The sequence below is a fragment of the Buteo buteo genome, chromosome Z (genome assembly GCF_964188355.1).
Source record: "Buteo buteo chromosome Z, bButBut1.hap1.1, whole genome shotgun sequence".
Lineage (NCBI taxonomy): Eukaryota > Metazoa > Chordata > Aves > Accipitriformes > Accipitridae > Buteo > Buteo buteo.
In genome coordinates this window covers 53136466-53155620 of record NC_134204.1, presented here as the reverse complement: position 1 = coordinate 53155620, position 19155 = coordinate 53136466, and the positions used below count along the sequence as shown (strand labels likewise).

General features: G+C 40.3%; 1 protein-coding gene across 3 annotated transcripts in view; it reads right to left on the bottom strand.

Annotated features, from left to right (window-relative positions):
* Positions 1 to 413: 413 nt before the first annotated feature.
* Positions 414 to 19155, bottom strand: part of MARCHF3 (membrane associated ring-CH-type finger 3) — an 84643-nt gene continuing 65901 nt past the window's right edge. For 2 of the 3 annotated variants that reach the window (XM_075020367.1, XM_075020368.1), the window contains 2 exons: positions 10000 to 10209; positions 417 to 5187 (listed from right to left, as the gene is read on the bottom strand). In XM_075020367.1, the coding sequence (XP_074876468.1) occupies positions 5029 to 5187; positions 10000 to 10209 (369 nt within the window). In that variant the 3' untranslated portion in view covers positions 417 to 5028. Of the gene's footprint in view, positions 5188 to 9999; positions 10210 to 19155 lie in introns of all 3 variants that reach the window. The other variant, XM_075020369.1, reaches the window with a different exon arrangement.

Below are 19155 nucleotides of genomic sequence, written 5' to 3'. Positions count from 1 at the left end.
TGCATTGTAATTGACTATGAAGTATTTTTCTCCAGGCAAAGAAAGTAAGTAGTTGATGGGGAATAAAAGCTCTTTAAAGCTCTTGTCCCAAACAGGACAACTAGTACTAACTGGTGATATTTATAAAGGGAAGGGAGGCTATGTCTGATGGATGTGAATGCTTATTTAGCCTTTCCTGGTATGATGGTTAACCTCAAGGAAACACTGGGGCACTTAATTATTTCTAATATTCAACTAGATCCATCATAGGATTATGTCAAAAGTTAGCTATTTTATCTCAGGTTTTGCTTGGTGTGCATTTATTGCTCTGAGTACTTTGCTGCTCTCCTCTGGTTTCCTTTTATGGGTTTGCGTAAATACAGGACTTGTTCTCTGATTAACCCTGAAGAAAGAAAAGTTAAATTTGGTGGCATCAATAAAGGCACATTTCAGCATAAGCTGATTGTTTGATAGGATTTTCCCACAGTTATCAATTAACTCTTGGATGTGAATTTTCATAGCTGGTTTGACTGTTGCATTTTATGAACAGAAAAGATTATTGGCAAGCAAGTCTGACATTCTCCATAATGTAAGTCATGGAATGAAACTGTGATGTTGGTTTTCTCTGCAACTGTAGCATTTTGTTTCTGAAGGTGGTGTGGTTTTGTTGTTTGTAATGGGATGTTGTAGATAGAATGTCAACATTGATTCTGTATTTTAACAAGCTTTATTGGAAAAGTATTTTGTACACTTAAGATTGAATTGAAAAAAAAAATCACAATGAGTTCTATAACCTTTCAACATCAAAGGGAGGAAAAACGTAGCATTGCTATGAGGTGTAAGAGGCTGTCAGTAAAAAATTTAAGAACTGAAAGCAATCACAAGTACTAACAGACATGGCAGCCGTCGAGAGGTATAACTCTTGATTTTTTGAAAAAGCTTTCTTATGTGGAAATGCATGTGGAAATTAAATTTGAAATGTGGAATAACAGCAATGATTTGGTATGCAGGTGGTGTCATCAGTTACATTACATACTATATACTCATACTGTAGGCTTGCTTGTTTTGTGGGCCTACTAGGTATTTATAAAGCTAGGGGCCTATGTTGTACATTTTGCATTGTCTAACAGTTTTTAAAGATACTTTTGAATACCCCAAACCAGTATTTGGCAGTAAATAGGCAATACTCAAATCTGCTTGCAAGGAAAATTCTTATTTGATTAACTAGCTGTGTGTTAAATGAAGCTAATAACAGATGAAGAGCTCAGTTATTAATGTGGGGTTTTTTAAGCTTACCTTCATTTGAGGGAGAGCTTTTTTAGCTCTCTTTTAGTGCATGTTTCTCCCAGTAGCTTTTTGTATCTCTTTCTGACAGCATCCATCGCATCAAAGGCTAGTTGTATCTACTGGCTCTGATTCCCTTTATGTACTAAGTTCTGACATTGCCCCATGTGACTTCCTACTCTGAAACTGATGCAAAGCTTTTTTTAATAAAAAATGTAAATGACAGTTTGATGTCTCAGTGTGGCAGAACTGTACAGTTGAGTAAAGAAAAAAAGCAAAAAAACCCAGCCTGAAGCATCTGTAATCCTACTTGTGCTGTGACTTACTTCCAGCTGAACAGAAGGCTATGTTATTTCTAAATCTTCAGTTACGTCCTTCTGTATCAGTTTCTTCTATCCATTGAATGTGGTTTTCCCTCTTCTTAATGGTTTATACTGCTGCTTCCTGTTTTATTCTCCTCACTACAATAGGAAGTGAGGAGTTGCATAGTTTCCTGCTGTTGAATTTCGTACCTTTTCAGCATTGTCATTTTGTCAAATACCACTGCTTAACCTTACCTAAATTTTGTCTTGTTTGTTGTTTTATGTAATGTGATAAGACTAGTCTTGCAGGGAGAAGGCTGTGTAGAGGTAAAACTTCCTCACTTTTCATTGCACTCATACTGAATTGTAGTGGACCCTGTGTGGGTTTAACTCTACACTTAGGATGGCAATCTCTATCATCAGCAAGCAGGATGTGAAAGGAAGGAACAAAACTGTATTATGTCTGTAGCTTCTTACAACATTCTTTTTGGGTGGCTTAACTTGCTGCTGCTTTTAACACTTGCAGCTCAAAATACTGATTTGAATACTGCTCCTTCTATATAATTTCTTAAAGGAAAAGGAATGTAAATGGCAAAGCCAGCTGCATGAGAAGAAAGCATAAGGTTGCTAAGAAGGAAATTGAGTGACATTATTTAAAAAAAGAAAAAAACCCTCCCCCATCCTTTCATTAGTTAACTTTTACTTTTGCTTAACTGGGAACTCTTTAAGGATAGCATAACAAATATATCATTGTACTGCCAGGAGCTTTGCTAGCTGTAGCTACTGCTGCAGTTAATTTTGTCTTTCACATCTATTCAGACAAAAATGAGTATTGCTGCTGTTGTAGAATATTTGCTGTAATGATCCAGTTTTAAAATTGTTAATTGAAATTTGGACTTGGTGTGGCAGCAACAGCCTCAACTAGCGGAAGAAAAAGCAATACTTGTCAGGAGGGGCCTTCTGTCTGCAACTCTTTAGTTCAGAACAGAAGTGGGAATAAGAATTAGTATCACCCACCTTCCTGTTCTTATGTTTTAGGAGAAACAAGGAAGAACATGAAGCATGCTTTTTTCCATGGGTTTAATGCAAAAGGGTAAGTGTGTGACTGGTTCTTTTCTGGCATTTTTTTCTCAAGAAAATGCATGGGAGACTATTGCTAGTGACTTCACCAGTCAGTTTTGCTCTACTTGTGCATCAAAGCAGAGAAAATGGAGTGGCAATGTATTTGCTAAACTGGACCATACTTTCTCTCTGGCTGCTTCAATATGCCTTCAGATTAAATAAGCTGCCTTTAAACAAAAAATGAAATCTGAAATAACACAGATGAGGTAGGCCAAGTCACTATGCTGATCCGTCTGCATATACCTTGCAGCTTGATTTCAGTAATTGTTTTCCTAGTTACTACTTAATTCCATATCATCCTAATTTTTTGTTTCATGAAACAAAACCAAGAATAAGTACTTAACACAAAGTAGGAACAAAATTCTGAAGAAAGCTTACCTAAAGCAAATATATAGGTATTAAAACACTGTCTGACAGTGTCCGGACCCAGCTAGACTTGTTTTATTTCCACACCCTTGGATAGCAGGTTTTCTTTTAACCCGGAACTCTGCTTACGTGCATGTTCAGTCTTCTATGCAGATAGCTGCTTTTGAGAAGATGGTTTTAAAAAAAGCACTACAGGTTTTAGGCCATCACAGAGATTGGGATAGCCATGTCTTCAGAATCTTGTGCAGTTTTCTCTGGAAGAGAAGCAGGTATTCACTGCCAAACATATAACCAATCCCAACCTTACTGTCAGACTAATGAATATAGATCTGCAGGTTCATGATTTTCTTACACATCTTGGCTTGTTGTGAAACAAAAGTTTTATGTTGGAATGAGGCTGCTGTTGCTTTATATAGGTAGTTGATTCTTTTATCCCCATGAAATTGACAGTTATAAACAATGTTGTTAAATAACATGACTACAGCTAGACTGGTTCAAAGACAGAATAAAAAAAGATAACAGATTTGGTTTTGTATACTAAGCTTCTTCTCCTATAGAGCACACACAACATCAGATAAGCTCTTGTCTGATGGTAAACACCCATAATACCTTGAACTATCTGAATTAAAATTACTAGCCTTTTGCTAGGTGTTCCTTTTTATTTTCAGTTCCTGCATAGTTTATAAAACAAAGCACATAGTGGCATTGCCGTCTACACACATTTCTAGAAAATTCATCTGTTCAAAAGGCTATATATCAATTTCTAATTCTAGCAGCATTTGTTAATGAAATTTTGTGTAGTTCTTTAACATAAAGTCTCTCTACATAAGTGTGTGTCTCTTCTGAGAGTGAAGAATTGCTGAATGAATTGGGCATAAAACCAAGGGGAAATAGATAATGCCACCCAGGAATAAAGTCTAGTCTTTACACTCCAAATTCAGTTTGGTCATCATGGCATTTTTAAAAAAGAGCCTTAGTTACAATGCTACACTGAGAAGTCAGGGTTTACATACACTGTGCTAAATCTACCTGTCAAGCTGAAAATTCTGCAGCTTTAACATAATGCTAATTTTTATGCAAGACAAGTTCCTACTTCCTAAAACATGTCTAATGATCTCATTCATTATGTATGCAGAGTTTTCCTTACAAAAATAAAGTCTTACAATTAGGGTTAAGTTCAGCTTGGTGTAAATGCAGAGTAAATTGGCTAAGTTTGAATTCACACCAGCAGAATGTGCACTTCAGTGCAGAATGTCATGCTTAATTTGTTGCTTCTGAGTGGAAAACGTACAATTTTTTTTCCTGAGTGCTACGTATTAGAATACTTTTGAGTAGGAAGATTACTGCAATTTGTGTCATTTCTTTGTTTTGCACATGCTAGATTTATTACTGAAGAGTTTTCCTATCAGAGCTTTCCTGCCAAATAGGAAACAGAGATAATTTTTTTAATCACTTTATAGCATTTAAATAATATGCCAATTTGTAGAACTCATTACACACAAATTTTAATAATCCAAAATATTGGTATAAAGGACCTTCAAATAAAATCAACTGGGGGAATGCCATTGCTGTGCTTTAGGAAAGAAAAAACAGCACTGGTTACTGTCTAGCTACCTAAAGAAATAACACTGTACAATCAGGAAATGATAAAAACAAAAGCACTTTTTAAACCTGTTTTGCATTGTTGATTATCAGAGTTTAATATTTTAAACAATAAAAAAGTTAGCATCACTTGATGATGCAAGTATTAACATGAGCTTGTAGAATTCCATACAGTATCTGCTAAATAAGTTTGGCAGCTTAGCAAATATCATATGATTGCAGCATCCATGATTTGAATTCAAACAGTGATTTATTACTCTGCAAAGAGCTTGTAAATCAGAATAGCACACTCCTGGGTTCTGGGCAGTGTGTGTCCCCAGTGAGTTTGAGGAAAATATTTTTAGTGCATGGCCCCTGTGTAGAACTGCCCAAATCAAACGATTGTCTCCTTTGAGTTCCTCTTGAGGGACTGCAGGCCCAGCAGGGACTGCTGGTTGGAGAGGATGTTGGCAGACTTTGGGGTTAGGAGCATCACCCGCTGATTGGTCTGACGCCATTCGTTGTATAATCTACAGTGATACCTAAAGGATACCTGGGGAGAGAAGAGAGATGCACTGTGTTTAGAGTCACTGGGGTCCTCCAAGGAATCAGTTGGGTTTTGGGGGGAAATGCCTTCTAGTGGAACAAAAAGCTGATAAGCAGCCTAATGGGGTGGGATAAAAATGAGCAAGAAGTGGTGGGCAAAGATGAGACCTACTACATAGATGGCTTGTTCCCTAAGTTGCCACAGGAGAGAAGAAAAGCAGCCTGTGCCCTACCTTGTCTGAAAAATCAGACATTCTGCCTCTGTCCTTCCCAAGAGCTAGAATCATTGGCAGCCACTTACAATGAGAATGAGTTTGGGGTACTATCATGCTGCAAGTTGTTAAACTGACAAATAATGTAACTGGCTGGATGGTGAAGGCTTGCAGGTAGCTTTAAGCTGTGTGCAAAAACTGACAGAGTTGTATGTTCTACCTTGTAATGCTTTATTGCTGAATGCATGAAATTCAAGATTGCGCAGATGCAACAAGGTGAGTGTGAGCCATCAGCCAACATGTGTGTATCTCAGTTTAGATTGTTTTCGAATTTTTTTTGTTGTTATCTGCTAACCAGTTTCAACCTTAGTGTGGTTCTGCTGATAGTGGAAGAGAAATGACTGACTGCTATAGCTATACAAGATAGCTTGGCCCTGTATTTTTTTGAAATAGTTTACTGCTTATTTTAGTGACAGCTAAGCGTAGTGAGAGTTATGTCTGTATAAGATGATGTACATGTGCAGTTTAAAAACAAACAAACAAAAAACCAACAAAAAAACCCCAACCTGTAAACTGGCTTGGGACCTTTGGGGTGAAATGTGCCACATGACAATTATTGTGTTCTGGAGCTGTGGGCAGGAGGGACCCATGCAGTGAGCACAGGAGGAACCTCTTCTTGTTAGCTGTTCTGTCTTCATGTGCAGCTGGTCATTTGTTACTGATTTTTATGCACCTGTGCCACTTCTGTAGGTCTGTGCTATTCAGATGGCAAAGGGTGCCATAAAGGCTAGAGGTAACGTGCTTGGTCTGCGCAAGTGGGTGTGAGACGCTGCTGACTCCGTAGAGAAGTGGCTGTGCGTGCTGCTGTCAAAAGGGGCTGTGCTGCTTACTTTGCTACCCCTACAGCAATGACAGGCTGGCTGCCAGTGAGGTATGGAGGGATATTAAGTAATATACATGCCTATGAATGTATCCTTCAGAACGCTTTCCTTATTGCAGAAAGAGTGCTTTTAACTAAATAAATTATTTACCCTTCTATAAAATCCTACTAGGGACAAAAAAAGACTTTCTGAGTTTTTTTACTGGATCTTTATACAGCTGTCTGCTATTAACGAGGGAAACTTATAGAGCTTTTGTTCACTAAGGAGTTGCCCAAAGACAGTTGTTCCAAGAGATGAATTCATTCCCCACCTTTCAATCTCCTCTGCTCTCCCTGAAGGTAAAGCAGTCTGCATCTTTGTTTCTGTGGAACATTGTATATGAAAGAACATGAGAAGTCCCTTTTAAAAAGGCACTGCAGCATCAGCAAAAATCATGGGGGCGGGGGGGGGAGAAAACCACCTTGCAAAAACGAATGCCATGCAAAATGCAGTGACTGCTTCAGAGGAGTGAGGTAGAGTTTAGGTTGAGTTTTCAAGTAGCACCACAGGAGATTCTTTGAGGAACTGCATTGTTAAGCCAGGCCTTAACTGCTTGTTTAAGGCATTTTCATAGGATATCCTAGTTAAGTTTGACAGCTTGTTTACAATGGGTTCTTGCCTGGAGGCAGTTTCCAAGTGATGTCAGCTACTGAATTTCAGTAGAGCCACAGTTACTCAACCTAAGCTGTTACACTGGATGCAAAACTCTTGCAATGCTGAGCAAAGGCCAGATTTAGATTGGTCCTTGGCACACTAAACTCCTTTGTTCCCCTCTTCAATAGGATAGCAAGGGGGGTGTCTATCTTTCTAACTCACTCTGAATTAATTTGGAACAGCCTTTGTTTTAAACCAGCAGTTATGTTATACTGGAAGCTATAGGGCCAAATCCTGTTGTACTCCAGCCTGCTACTTGATCTTACAGGAGTCAAGATTACCTGCATGCAAGAGAAAGCATGGCCCTGTATTCTTAGTTTAAATAGCAATCTCTATTTTGTGTCTGAAGGTTTCTTCTTGGGAGTAGCAGGCTTTTTGGTGTACATACATCAGTTACAGTGATAAAATGAAGACGAAAACCAATAGCATTTTATGGAGAACTTGGCTGTTTTAAGGGAAGGGATAAAATAGCTTCTTAGATGCTAAAAATAGCATCTCTCTGTTCTCTGCTCACTGGGGTAACTGTGGTATGTAAATAATCTGTATGCCAGCTTTTGCCTCCAGAGAAAATAAGCTGATTTATTGGAAGTAAAAGGAAGTTTTAGTTTTCTTAATTTTCCCAGGACCTAAAGGAGCATTATATCGCATGTTGTGTGTAGTTTACCCCACAGCACTCAGTATATTCCCTTGCATAACTAAGCAAGCAGTACAAGATTCTCCAATTTCTGAAAATTAAAAGGCAGGTGCTGCTGAAGCACTTAATGGGGTTAGCATTTCTGTGTTGGGTCCATTCCTTGCTGCATGGCAAGGGGAGGGTGGAGCCTCCCCAAGGCAAATGCAGGCTGGGGCTTTCCTGCATGACTGATGGGTCTCAGGCTGCTGAGCGGAGAGGGGGCATGTCTTCCACGTGTATGGTGCTCAGTGCCATTTGTAAAGTAGTTGCTTTAAATCTCTACCTCGACTTTGCAAATCTGCCCTGTGAGAAAGTGTGTGAAAACACTGTTGCTCAAGCCTATTGACTTAATCTGCAGATATACTTAAACCTCCTCAAAACTCTTCCATCCAGTACCAATACTGTGAGGACAATGAGGGCACCTTCTATGCTGTGAAGAAAGCCTGAGAGTCCTTCCCGTCATGTCTCTCTGCTCTGCGCACTGAATTAAGTCCATGCTGAACGGGAGGATTACTGTGCCCTGAAAGGCTGCCTGCCTTGCCCTTCCCTGATAAACATTAGCTTCATTAGCCCATCCACACCCTGCTGGTCTGAATAATAGATTAGAGTGGAATTACATCTTCCACAAATCAGTGGACACTAAAGGTACTGTATTTCAATTAAGTCAACCACGATATGCATTTACATCAGGCTCACTATCGCTGTATTCTTCAAGTGCCAGTAACACATTTCTCTGTATACTTTTGAAGGGGTAAAATTTATAAAGTGAATAGAACACGTTTACCGCTTACAATCCAAATGCAATAGATGGTGTTAGGGACTACAGCTGAGATGCTGTAGAAATCTTAATGAGCAAAGTCAGATATGTCCATGTGTCATGGGTAATTAAATCCAACTACTTAGCCAGACTACCCTTTCCAACTTCCAACTCTTTTGGTGCTTGTGAATTATGTATATTAGATAAATTGCACAGCATTTGGGTTTCTAAGACAGTCATACACAAAGGAAATTTGAACGACCTTTGCTTAAATACCTGACACACAGGTCTACACACAGTAGTGCAGGAAATAGAAGTGCCACCTCACTGCAGGAGTAAATGGCCATCCTGTCAAAGGGGAATGCTGCTGCTTCACAGAAAATGGAAGCAGAAACAACAGAAACTGCAGGAGGCTGAGGCAAAACTCTGAGCTTTCCCTACTGCTGTGTGCTACTAAAATTAGCCTGCATTATTCTATGGAAGAGGCAGGGTTTCACCATTATGAATGGAGTAAATGAGATGTCACCTTTCATAGCTTTCTTGGACCTAGTTGTTAAGTACTGTGGGGTTTTTGTGTTTCCCCTCACCTCCCCTTCTCCAAGCTTACTCTGGGCTCAGCATAGGGGTTTCTTGCTGTGGGCTAGCTCTACTAATGCAGTTATAAAAGTGCCACCTCAGCAGCTTACACTGGTCAAAAACTGCTGGAAGGGGTCAGCCATACAGTGAGTGGCCATACCCCCTGAGGGGGAGAGCTGGGCACTGGCCCTGTGGGATTAGTGGCTGTCCTAGCATGACAGGCATGGTGGTCTTGCCCCCACTCAGGGCAGCACACTTTAGATGAGCTCTTCCTCTCACAGCAGCACAGCCTTGCACGATTGCACAAGCATTACCCTGTTAGTGTGAATGCTCCATGTCTGCATCCACTGTTCTGTTCTCTTCCCCCACCAGAGCTAGAGGTGTGAAATGTCAAACTCAACAGTAACTTGGGGTTTTCAGTGAACTGCTAGACCACAAGTTGATAAGCACTTATTCTGGCAGCTGTCTTCTGAGTTCCCTTCATTTCTGCTGGGCTAACTCTTGGTGCGCTGGCTGGTGCGCTGTGGACTTCCCACAGTGCCACAAGCACAAGGAATGGGGAAAGCATGGGATGCACCCACATCCAAGGCTTTCAAATTGTAAAATTGGCCAGACGTTGGACTAGAATAAAATCTGAATCCTCTGTGGCAGCCAGGTTGTTCACTTAAAGCTTTTTTTGTGCACTGTCCCTTTACCCTTTGCACATTATCTTTGATTAAACTCCTTCCTGCAGCATCTGTCTTGAACTTCTCCATGTTACTTCCTTGTCTCCCTCTTGCTGTCCCTTCTGGTTGGGATTTGGGAATTACTGATCCCAAAGGCAAACTATCCTTCTGGTTTTCCAGAGGACTTGAGTGGTGTGGAACCAAGAGGTTTCTTGCAGATCTAACTTAAATTTATCAGTACAGAAGGTAAACATAAGCAATGCTTTGTACAGTTGTCCACCTGCTGTACAGCACTCTGTAACTAATTTTCTGATTTGTTCTTTCCCTTATTCCTGTGAGTTGAATAGAAAACCAATACTTACGAGGGTCCAAAAGAGGTAAATGGTGAAGAGTGCAACAGTGAGTGCAATGAGGCCAACAGCTTCGAGCCTGCTACTAAAGTGCAGATGGTCCACTGCTCCTCGTAGACACAACCAGCCAGAGATAGTTGCCAGCGGAGTGATAAACAAGAAGCACACCATGTCTCCAAAGAGAGTCCGTTTCTCGTGCTGGGGGCCTGGGTTCCTCAGCCACTGTAAGCAAAATATAGACAAATCAAGTGTCAGCCCAGGGAGGATGTTTTACCCGAGACAAGCTGCTCGCTTGCAAAATGCAGACCTGCCTCTTTGAGGAGGGAACGTGGACCACACGCAGTATGTGGCTTTGGCTGTCCCTAGAGAGCTCCCACATGAGCTTCTCCCCTGTGCTGCCTGCTGATGTGCACCTCTAGCCATGTATACCCACCACATCGTTTATACAGCTGTAATAAAAGCTGCCTTGAGAAGGGGAAGTGTTTTGCATAGTGCAGCCCCTGCATTCGGCTGCAGAACTGTTCAAGAAACTCCTTTCTTAATGTGGAAAAAAATCATATGCTGTCCTGACAACTTGAGAGTGCAGGAAATGTTAGTATTTTGTGTGCTATTTTAAGATTATTTTTTTTAATATTCTGCTTGTAATATTGGCAAAGCCATTTTCAACTTGCTTTCAGATACCCACATGCAATCCGCATTGAATGTCCACAAGGTTACTGTTATTAAGAGGATATAAGTCTTGCATAACAGAGTGCCTGAAAGTCAACTGCTGAAGTGAAGGTTGATTGAACAGCTGTTAGCCTGTCATGTTTCTCTAAACAGGATTTTAAGTAGCAGAGGTAAAAGAAGTTCAGCCTACAGCAATACACCGAGACCTTTTAATAAAAAACCCCTCATCACTCAAGTCAATATTTGAACAAGAAGACTACCATGCCATGCAATTTTTGCCAGTGTAAGCCACAGCATTTAGTCAAAACTGCTCTGCAGCACCCTTTTTTTGTTTTGTTTTGTTTGTTTTTTTTTACACACAGCACTACCGAGGATAGCAAATATTTCTTACTGTGGCACCTGGGAACCCCAGCCAGCCTGGGAGCTGTACATACTACCCTGGCCAGCGAGGGCAAACACACCACGTACCGCACAGGACCGTGTCTGCCCCAGAAAGTCCACGATCTAAGCAGAGGAGACAAGGCTGGGAATGGGCTGCAGAGGCGGGGTGAGCTCTCTCATAACCCCCGCTGCCTGCACGGCCAGAGGTGGGCGCAGGCAGGCTTCAGATTCCCCATCTGGCGCGTCCTTCCCAGGCTCCCCGCTCCGAGCGTCGAGGTCGTGCTGAAGGCAAGGGAAGTCACGCTCCTCCAGGGCGTTACTGCATTATCTGTCATCAGCGCAACAAGAAACCAAAACCACTGCAGCTCTGTGCCAGCAGATGGGGATAAAGCTCATGCATCCTTAAACTGTTTGGCCCTCTCATTCCTCCCAGAGTACGGGCGTTTTTTTCTTCCTCCCTATTACAGTGCTGCAGCAATGGCCCAGAGGAATAGCAGGACTCAAGAGTTTTGACAAGAGAGGGCAAGGCTACGAGCCTTGTGCAAGCTAATTAACATTTCTCATCTAGGTATCCTACCCCTCTATTATTTCCAGACCCTGCTTCATCTTTTCCCACTTTGCCCACAACATGAAAACAAATACAGCATTTACCTCTCCATCTTCATATGGGATAAAACAATAGTCAAGAAACTGAGTGCAACCAGGAACAGAAAGTCACTAATATGGCACTAACAGAAAGACACAAATCAGTAGACAAGTTTGCCTCAGCCTCAGCATCTCTCAGATGGAAGTAATAAATTATCTACTTCACAGGATTTTTGTGAGGTTTAACTGCAACACATTAATGCAGCAGCCTAAGATCTGTTTTTCACATATGACTCAGGAATTTAGGAGACCACAAAAACCTGTTCTTAAACATTTTTTTCAGGATGTAGGCTTTTAATTTGCTTCAATACTTTTAAAATCCTAAGGAAGCGGGAAGTGCTTCGTAGCTACTATGTACTACTATATGAAGTTGTAAGGGAAGACGCTAGTTAAAAAGGAAGGCTCAATATTAATTTTTTCCTTTTCAAGCAGTGTCTTAAGCTCAAGATTATTGAAAATACCAGAATTCTGGGTGTGGTGAGCTCACCCAAACCAGGAGCTGAGCACCCACACAGCTGCTTGCTCACCCCTGCACTCCCACCAGTATGGGGGAGAGAACAGGAAGAGGCTGCAAGCAGAGCTTGCTTCGGTAGAGCCTGTACAAAATAAGGAGACATGTTTATGTTTGAACAGCTTTTTATTTTATTGTAACTTTAAGAAGAATGCTATAAAAAGTAATGTGTGAAAAGCTCACACCACTTTCCTTGGAGCTTTCACTCCACTTACTTAAAAACACCCCCAAGGGTACATGCATAACAGTTACATTTGCTTGCTTCTAGACAGGACTGATTGCAACCTTTACCTTCCTCAGTTTCCACAAATCCCTGTAATGTGAAACCACCAGGAAAATGAGAGGAACTGAAAGCACCTGGCAGTGGAGATTCTGCTCTTAAAGGTAACTGTGAAAGGTTTTTGTGAAGAGTATTTGTTTAAAAGGTAAACCACAAGAGAATTGCTAAGCACCTGCACCTCTCCTTGATTTCAAAGGGAATTGCTGGTGTTCGCGATTTCCCCAGGGCAGACCTTAAAATGCCGGTATCTCCTTATCTCAGTGCTATACATTGACTGTCCCCCCTATAACTGGGCAATGAAGAATGTACTGCAACATTTCAGAGTCTGTTTAGTGGAGGCTGCATCCTCAAATCAGTCTGTTCATTGATCTGAGCAAGAAGGAAGAACGGCAAGAATACATATATGCAAGGAAGCACACACATTAAGGCATGTGTTGTCATCTCTGCCCTACGACTTTCATGACACACAGTACAAAGCACTTGAATTAAGACAGTATTTTATGATGTGCCATCTCACTTGATTGAAAGTTTGACAAAAATGGTGTGAGACTGCTTCAGAGGCTGATGGCTCCCCACACTCCTTATGTCTTGTCTGACCCATGTGAACAAAGAATCAAACCCAAACAATTCAAGTATTAGATGAGCCTAGGATAGACAAGAGTAGTTTTAAATAATAAATACCCACCACCACCACCATTCTCAGTCTAACCTTAAAAGCTGGAGAAATTTCATTAGCTAGTTCTGAAGTGGAAGTCAAAAGCAATGAATAAATAATTTCAATGGCTCTATGGATTTCAGTCACAGCACATATTTTTCTCCTTAAGTAGTGTACATGTGTTTCTAAATTTGCTTCCATCTAGATTCTAGGTGTCAGTCTTTTGTTTTGGAAATGTGCACTGTCAAGTTACTTCATAGCTAAAAAGCCAAGTCAGCAAATCCTTTTGTGAAACTGAAACCCACACAATGATCCCAATGAAGTCCAGAGCTGATTAGCATGGCAGTACAGTAGGGACTACCCTGCTGGCAAAGAACGAGATGTAAGGCCAGATGCAACTCTCGTATCTGCACTATGATACTCTGAAATCTGTCCTATTAAAATGTGTCAATGTGCTCAATAATTTCTGCAATAAATTGAGACTCTTGCAGTAATAATTTCCATTTTGGAAACAAACAAACAAAAGAGTTCATAAAAAGGGTCATGTTTGAAGCAAAATGCTGGCCTGCCTGGCAAAACACTACTTTTTCAAGTGCTATCTTGAAGTGAGCAGTGGTTCCTGTTCCTGATACACAGGTGTAAAGCCAGAGGAACGTGTCAAAGACACGAACTGAGTTTAGCAATGGCAGCAAGCAGTAATTCAAGAACAGGTAAGCGCAGCACCTGATGCACAACCCAATACTGGGTCATGACTGACACAAGCAAAGAAACCTGTGCCTGGAGAATAATATACACCTGATGAGGATCCAGCCCCTCGAAGAAACGTGGGGTCCCACCTCATCCCTCACAGTGACACAAACCAAATGAGGCCTGCTCAGAAGCGAAACACCCCGCAAACCCTGAGCTAATGCCTGTGGCCACACGATACCTCACTACTTGCCCAGCTGTCCATGCCATCCCTTTGGCACTGGGTGCTGCCACACTGCTCCAGCACAGGGGCTCTCTGCTCAGCCAAGCTCAGGGCAGGTGTTGCTGAAATGGGTGGAATACCCACACCGCAAGAGAGGACTTTAAAAGTTTGACTCGTTTATCCCAGCAAAGTCACGCTCTAAATGCATCTTGGTGTTGGCCAGAAGAAGGGAGAACTGAAGGGGGACATCGGTGATGGAGAAGTGCTACTTAAGCTAATGGACAATGTGGGCTTAAGAACAAATTGGTAATAGTTGGCCATAAATAAATTTAGGGTAAGAATCAGAAAAAAATTCCCAGCCTTCAGAGGATCCAGCTCTGGAACAGCCTCCCAAGAAGAGTGGTATAGGCTAAACCCCCCAAAGCTGACACAGTTTTAGGAAGGAACTTGCTTATGTTTTGAAAGGGATTTTTGATGTACTGCATTTGACATGAGAAAACACTGTTAACACACCCGAGGCTCCTTCACCTCACACGCTGACACGTGTAATACACATACAAGGATCTGTTGCAGTTACTTCACAAAGCAGAGTTGAATATAAATTATTATCTGCCCTAGAAAGATGAAATTGAGCTCTTGACCTTCATCTGAGGGTCTCCACACTTCCTTCAACTGAATGCAGACTCTAGTGCTCAGGAACTTAATGTGGATTTGCAACAGTCCCTGGGAGACTTTTGGTATATGAGCCCACTACTGGCTTTCAAAATTTTACCTGATATTTAAAACTGCATGTGAAACCAGATCTATGAAACTGTCCAAAATCCCCTTTCAGTGTGAATGTACAGAGATTTTTATCTGACATTGTCAAATAATCTGAAACTTCAGGCTCCCGAGATAAGCGAATGGGATCTGTTTCCTTTCCACTGCTTTACTTCATCCTGCCTAAGCAAACGTAACTTGAGGCTAGAGAACTGCTCATCTGAAAGGGAAGACAGGCTGAGGCATCTGCACCATGTGCCAGCAAAGTGAAGCCTTACATTTGGAGAAGGAAATCATCAGAACAACCAGCAACTGAGGACCAGAACACCCTGGAGCGGCTCAGACTGGTATTTTATCTAACCTGACCAAAATGAGTTGCCAGCAGAAAACTGCTGTAAAACACCTCCACAAGTTTGAGCTGCTTCACCATTGCCAAAGGCCAAATCCTAGAAGCACTCACCTCCATAGGTCTAACTTCAATAGATGACTCACAAACACTAAGTAAAGTATGTGCATAGTGTTTTCCAGATCAGATCCTAAGGCTAGAACCTGCTTCTACTGGGAAACCCTTTTTACTTCACTACATTTTCCTTGGAAAATTGATTTTACATAAATGTTGCTGCAGTTATACCAGCAGTGAAGAAGATACCAGAGAGTATGAAGAAAATCCATCACACTGCTTTTTAGCTAAAGGTACCTAAATAGTTATCACATATGAAGCTGGGGGGAGAAGACAGCAAGGAACTGTCTCCCTAAACGTGTTTCCCTTTGAACTAGAAATAGCTTATTACACATCAAACATATCAGTTCATTTTGTTCTTTTCACGCTGATAGCTCTGCAGTGAATCTTGATGAAAGCAGCCTGTACCCAAAACTGCTAGCAATTGTTGTCATTTCTCATTTCATGCCAGCAGTGACCAACGGGAACATTTTGTCTTCGGCTTTAAGAACAGACAGACTGATATTGCCTGGTTTTTTAGACTGTTTCTCTTAATGAAGGACATTTTTAAAGACCAGGAGGACCATTTATTGGCACACACACACACACCCCAAAAAAAAAATTACATCTGAACAGTTTTGTTCATATACTTTTTTACTCGAAAAAAATCTTTTAACTTTTTTCAATGAAATGTTTTGAAACTAAGCTTAACTACATGTAACTCAAAATAGTCTCCCTGACCAGAATGGTATGTATGTTTGTTTTCAGTGCAATGAAACATTTCGGGTGATGCAAAACTTTTCTAGGTTAATGTTTTGCCAAGGAAAACAAACATTTGACAGTTACTTTTCAGTTGAAAAAATATTTGTATTTCAGTTTTCGGGTTTCCTGCTTAGATCAAACATTCAGTTACTGGCACAGTGTTACTGTCTTCAGTGGGTGCTTTCAGAAAGGCTATGGTAACAGCTCACAGAGATGTTCCTTTGGTCCCAGAGACAGAGGCCTGTCTATTTGACAGCTAGAAACTAAATTGTTTGATCTCTGTAACTTTATTATGCTAATGTTACGGCCTCTTTGTAACTGAGTCTGCACTTACTTAAGTTTAACCCTTATTTTAACTCAAGTTCCAGGGAATATTTTAATTCTGGATGTCTGAATGAGCCAAAGCTACTTTTTGAAAGAGCAAATGACTTTCATTTGCACGTTATTGCAAGTAAAAGGAATACGTTATTCATGGTAAAGGTGGTGTATGATACACCTTTAATTTTTTCTGTTTTATAAAAAGAAGAAACCACAGTGCAGATGGGAACCAACCCTAGGTGGCAGCTAAGTGTAAGGAGAGTACAGCAGGCTGTTGCTATCACACCATAACTGAACCGGCAATCTAGACCTTGGGTATTTTGCTAGCTGAAAAACAAGAGTTTGACATGCAATGCTCCACCAGGTAGCAATAATACAGCGACCAGTAGATGTGGTGTTCAGTTTCTGGATTATACAACTTTAATGTCTAATAACAGGATTAGTAATTCTCTGATAGTGAAAACAAACAACAGAGCGTGCTAAGCTGCACTATAAAAATCAATTAAGTTTCTTACAGGTCCAATTAAACAATACTGTATTCTTTAACACTAGTCTGGCTTACTGCTATTCTGTTTTCCTACTATCCACTTTCAGTTTATATTTCAGGTGATGCTTGTATCAGGTAAAAGATTTCAAGATGTGTCAAGATTTTGTGGAACTCTGGGAGAAGCAGTATTTCCTTTTATCTGTATGTTTTTCAAAGCCCCCATTCTATTTTGGATGAATGCATTCCCAATTAGGCAGACAAATGTATGCATTCAAGAAGATCAACAAAAATCACATTTTGCATTTTAAATCAAAAGCAAAGCAGATTTGCTATTGGCAACACATACTTCAATACATTGCAAATGTCCTGATCTACAAGCTCAAGTATACGGAAACTAAAGACATGATAGATAATAAATGCTTGGTAACTCTCCAAAAAGACACATGCAAAAAAACCTTCTCATCTTAGCACTTTTTTTTTTCCCCTAGAAAAAGCAAAGTTTGACTCGCTTCTATTGGATGTAGGAAATGCTACCAGCAGGAGAGAGATGATAACCAGGCAGTTTAGAACTGTATTACAGAATCATGTGTCCAAAGAAAAGTCATCAATACCATCTAAAACAAAAATAGCTGTACCTTTGAAAACCCACAGCATCTTCCCTCATCTTGCTAGTCCTTAAAGAATAGCATTTGGCCTTTCCCAAAGCAGCTATTGCCTCTCTGATGTTCAGTTACTTTCTCCTGGGAATTTTCTTCAACATTTTTTGCCCTTGATCACTAGTCCTTTAAATTTAGGAAAGAGCAGTTACAGATGTGATGGTTTGAAGGCACGGTCTGTTCACTGACAAGTAATTTTTGCTTTTCTTTTTTTTGTTGTTTTTTTGTTTGTTTGTTTTGTTTTTGTTGGGTGTGGTGGGTTGATCTTGTTTGCATGCTTGCTGTCAGTACTATGAGAAAGATTTGTGCTTGGGAAAAGTCAGGCAATGTAGCAAAACTTTTCTGAAAAGAACATAAACCCCCTATTTCATTTCTCTTCACAGGAGGGAGTACAGCTTGTTTGGGTCTCTGGATTTTTCCCCATTAGAAATGAATAGAGTAGGGTATTCTAGGTGTAAAAAGTGCATCTTCAAGAGGTTATGTTTTTAAAACTGTATGAGTTGGGGAGTTTATTACTTATTTTTGTAATACTTTAACTCAGACATACTTCTACTGGAAATCTACATGGCTGCTTCAAATTCACCCTGTGTGACTTGGGTCTCAGGGTGGGGGGGGGTGCATTTTCACAGCTGAAGACAACTACATACAAAAGTATCTCCCCGTCACCTTGCCCTTCTTATTTTGCCCTTTTTGGGTCAAGAAGGGAGGGAGGATGTACATACTTAAGCTATCAGCTCCCAGCCCTAATGTGCTGTACTGACAGCTTTTTGACAGCTTTGACCTTAGATTCATGAAAGTTTTCCTTGTTGGTGACTACTCTGAGTCACCATTTTCCTTCTGGCTTTAAGAGTGATCCTTCTACAAACTACATGCAGCAAATCTGGTGTCTCTTCATTACAGTATTTTAATGCTAATGATTTGCTTCACTGAGCAGTGGAGATGAAAATAAGTAAAAAGAATCCCAACAGATAAAAACAGCATGACTCAAAGTGTTGCATAAAAAGTAAATTCATATTTCAGTGTAAGGCTTCTGGAAGTTTTAAATTACAATATAAGCTCATCTTAACTACTTTATGCATAGATGTAGGTTTTAGGGGGTTTTAAAATTTATTTTTCTCGTCTAGTATGAGCTCTACAGCCAGCAACAGATTGGGAAAAAATGAAGTTAATTTCTGCCCGATATTGTGATGATTATCCTGACTTTACTTTTTCCCTTAGTCATGCTGTTTTGCTTATGTGTTTTATATCGTTAATTAAGTGCTTTCTGTTTGCTTGCTTGCAAAAAATGAACCAATAGATAACAAATCCTGGCTGGTTTAAAACATGTAAATAACTTACAAGCAATACAAGCCTGACTTATGTGGTCACATAATATTCTTATACCATATTTATGTTGTAGCTGGTTGTTTTCTAACAACATTTTATTGCTTATAAATACATTTGTACTGCCATGTTTTGTTTCTGTTTCTGTACTAAGCCAAGCGGAAGCAACATAGATGCAATATGGAAATTGAAATGAAGATGATATACAATACACACATAAAGCTTGCCTAATCTTTATGCTGAAACGTAGCAAAAGCATCTACATGAATAATGTCACACATTTCTAGAGTGGATTTCTTTCTGTGGATTGGCTGCATTAAAAAAGCAGCTTATATAAAAGTGGAAGGTCTATAAAAGTGTCTAGGGTTTCTGC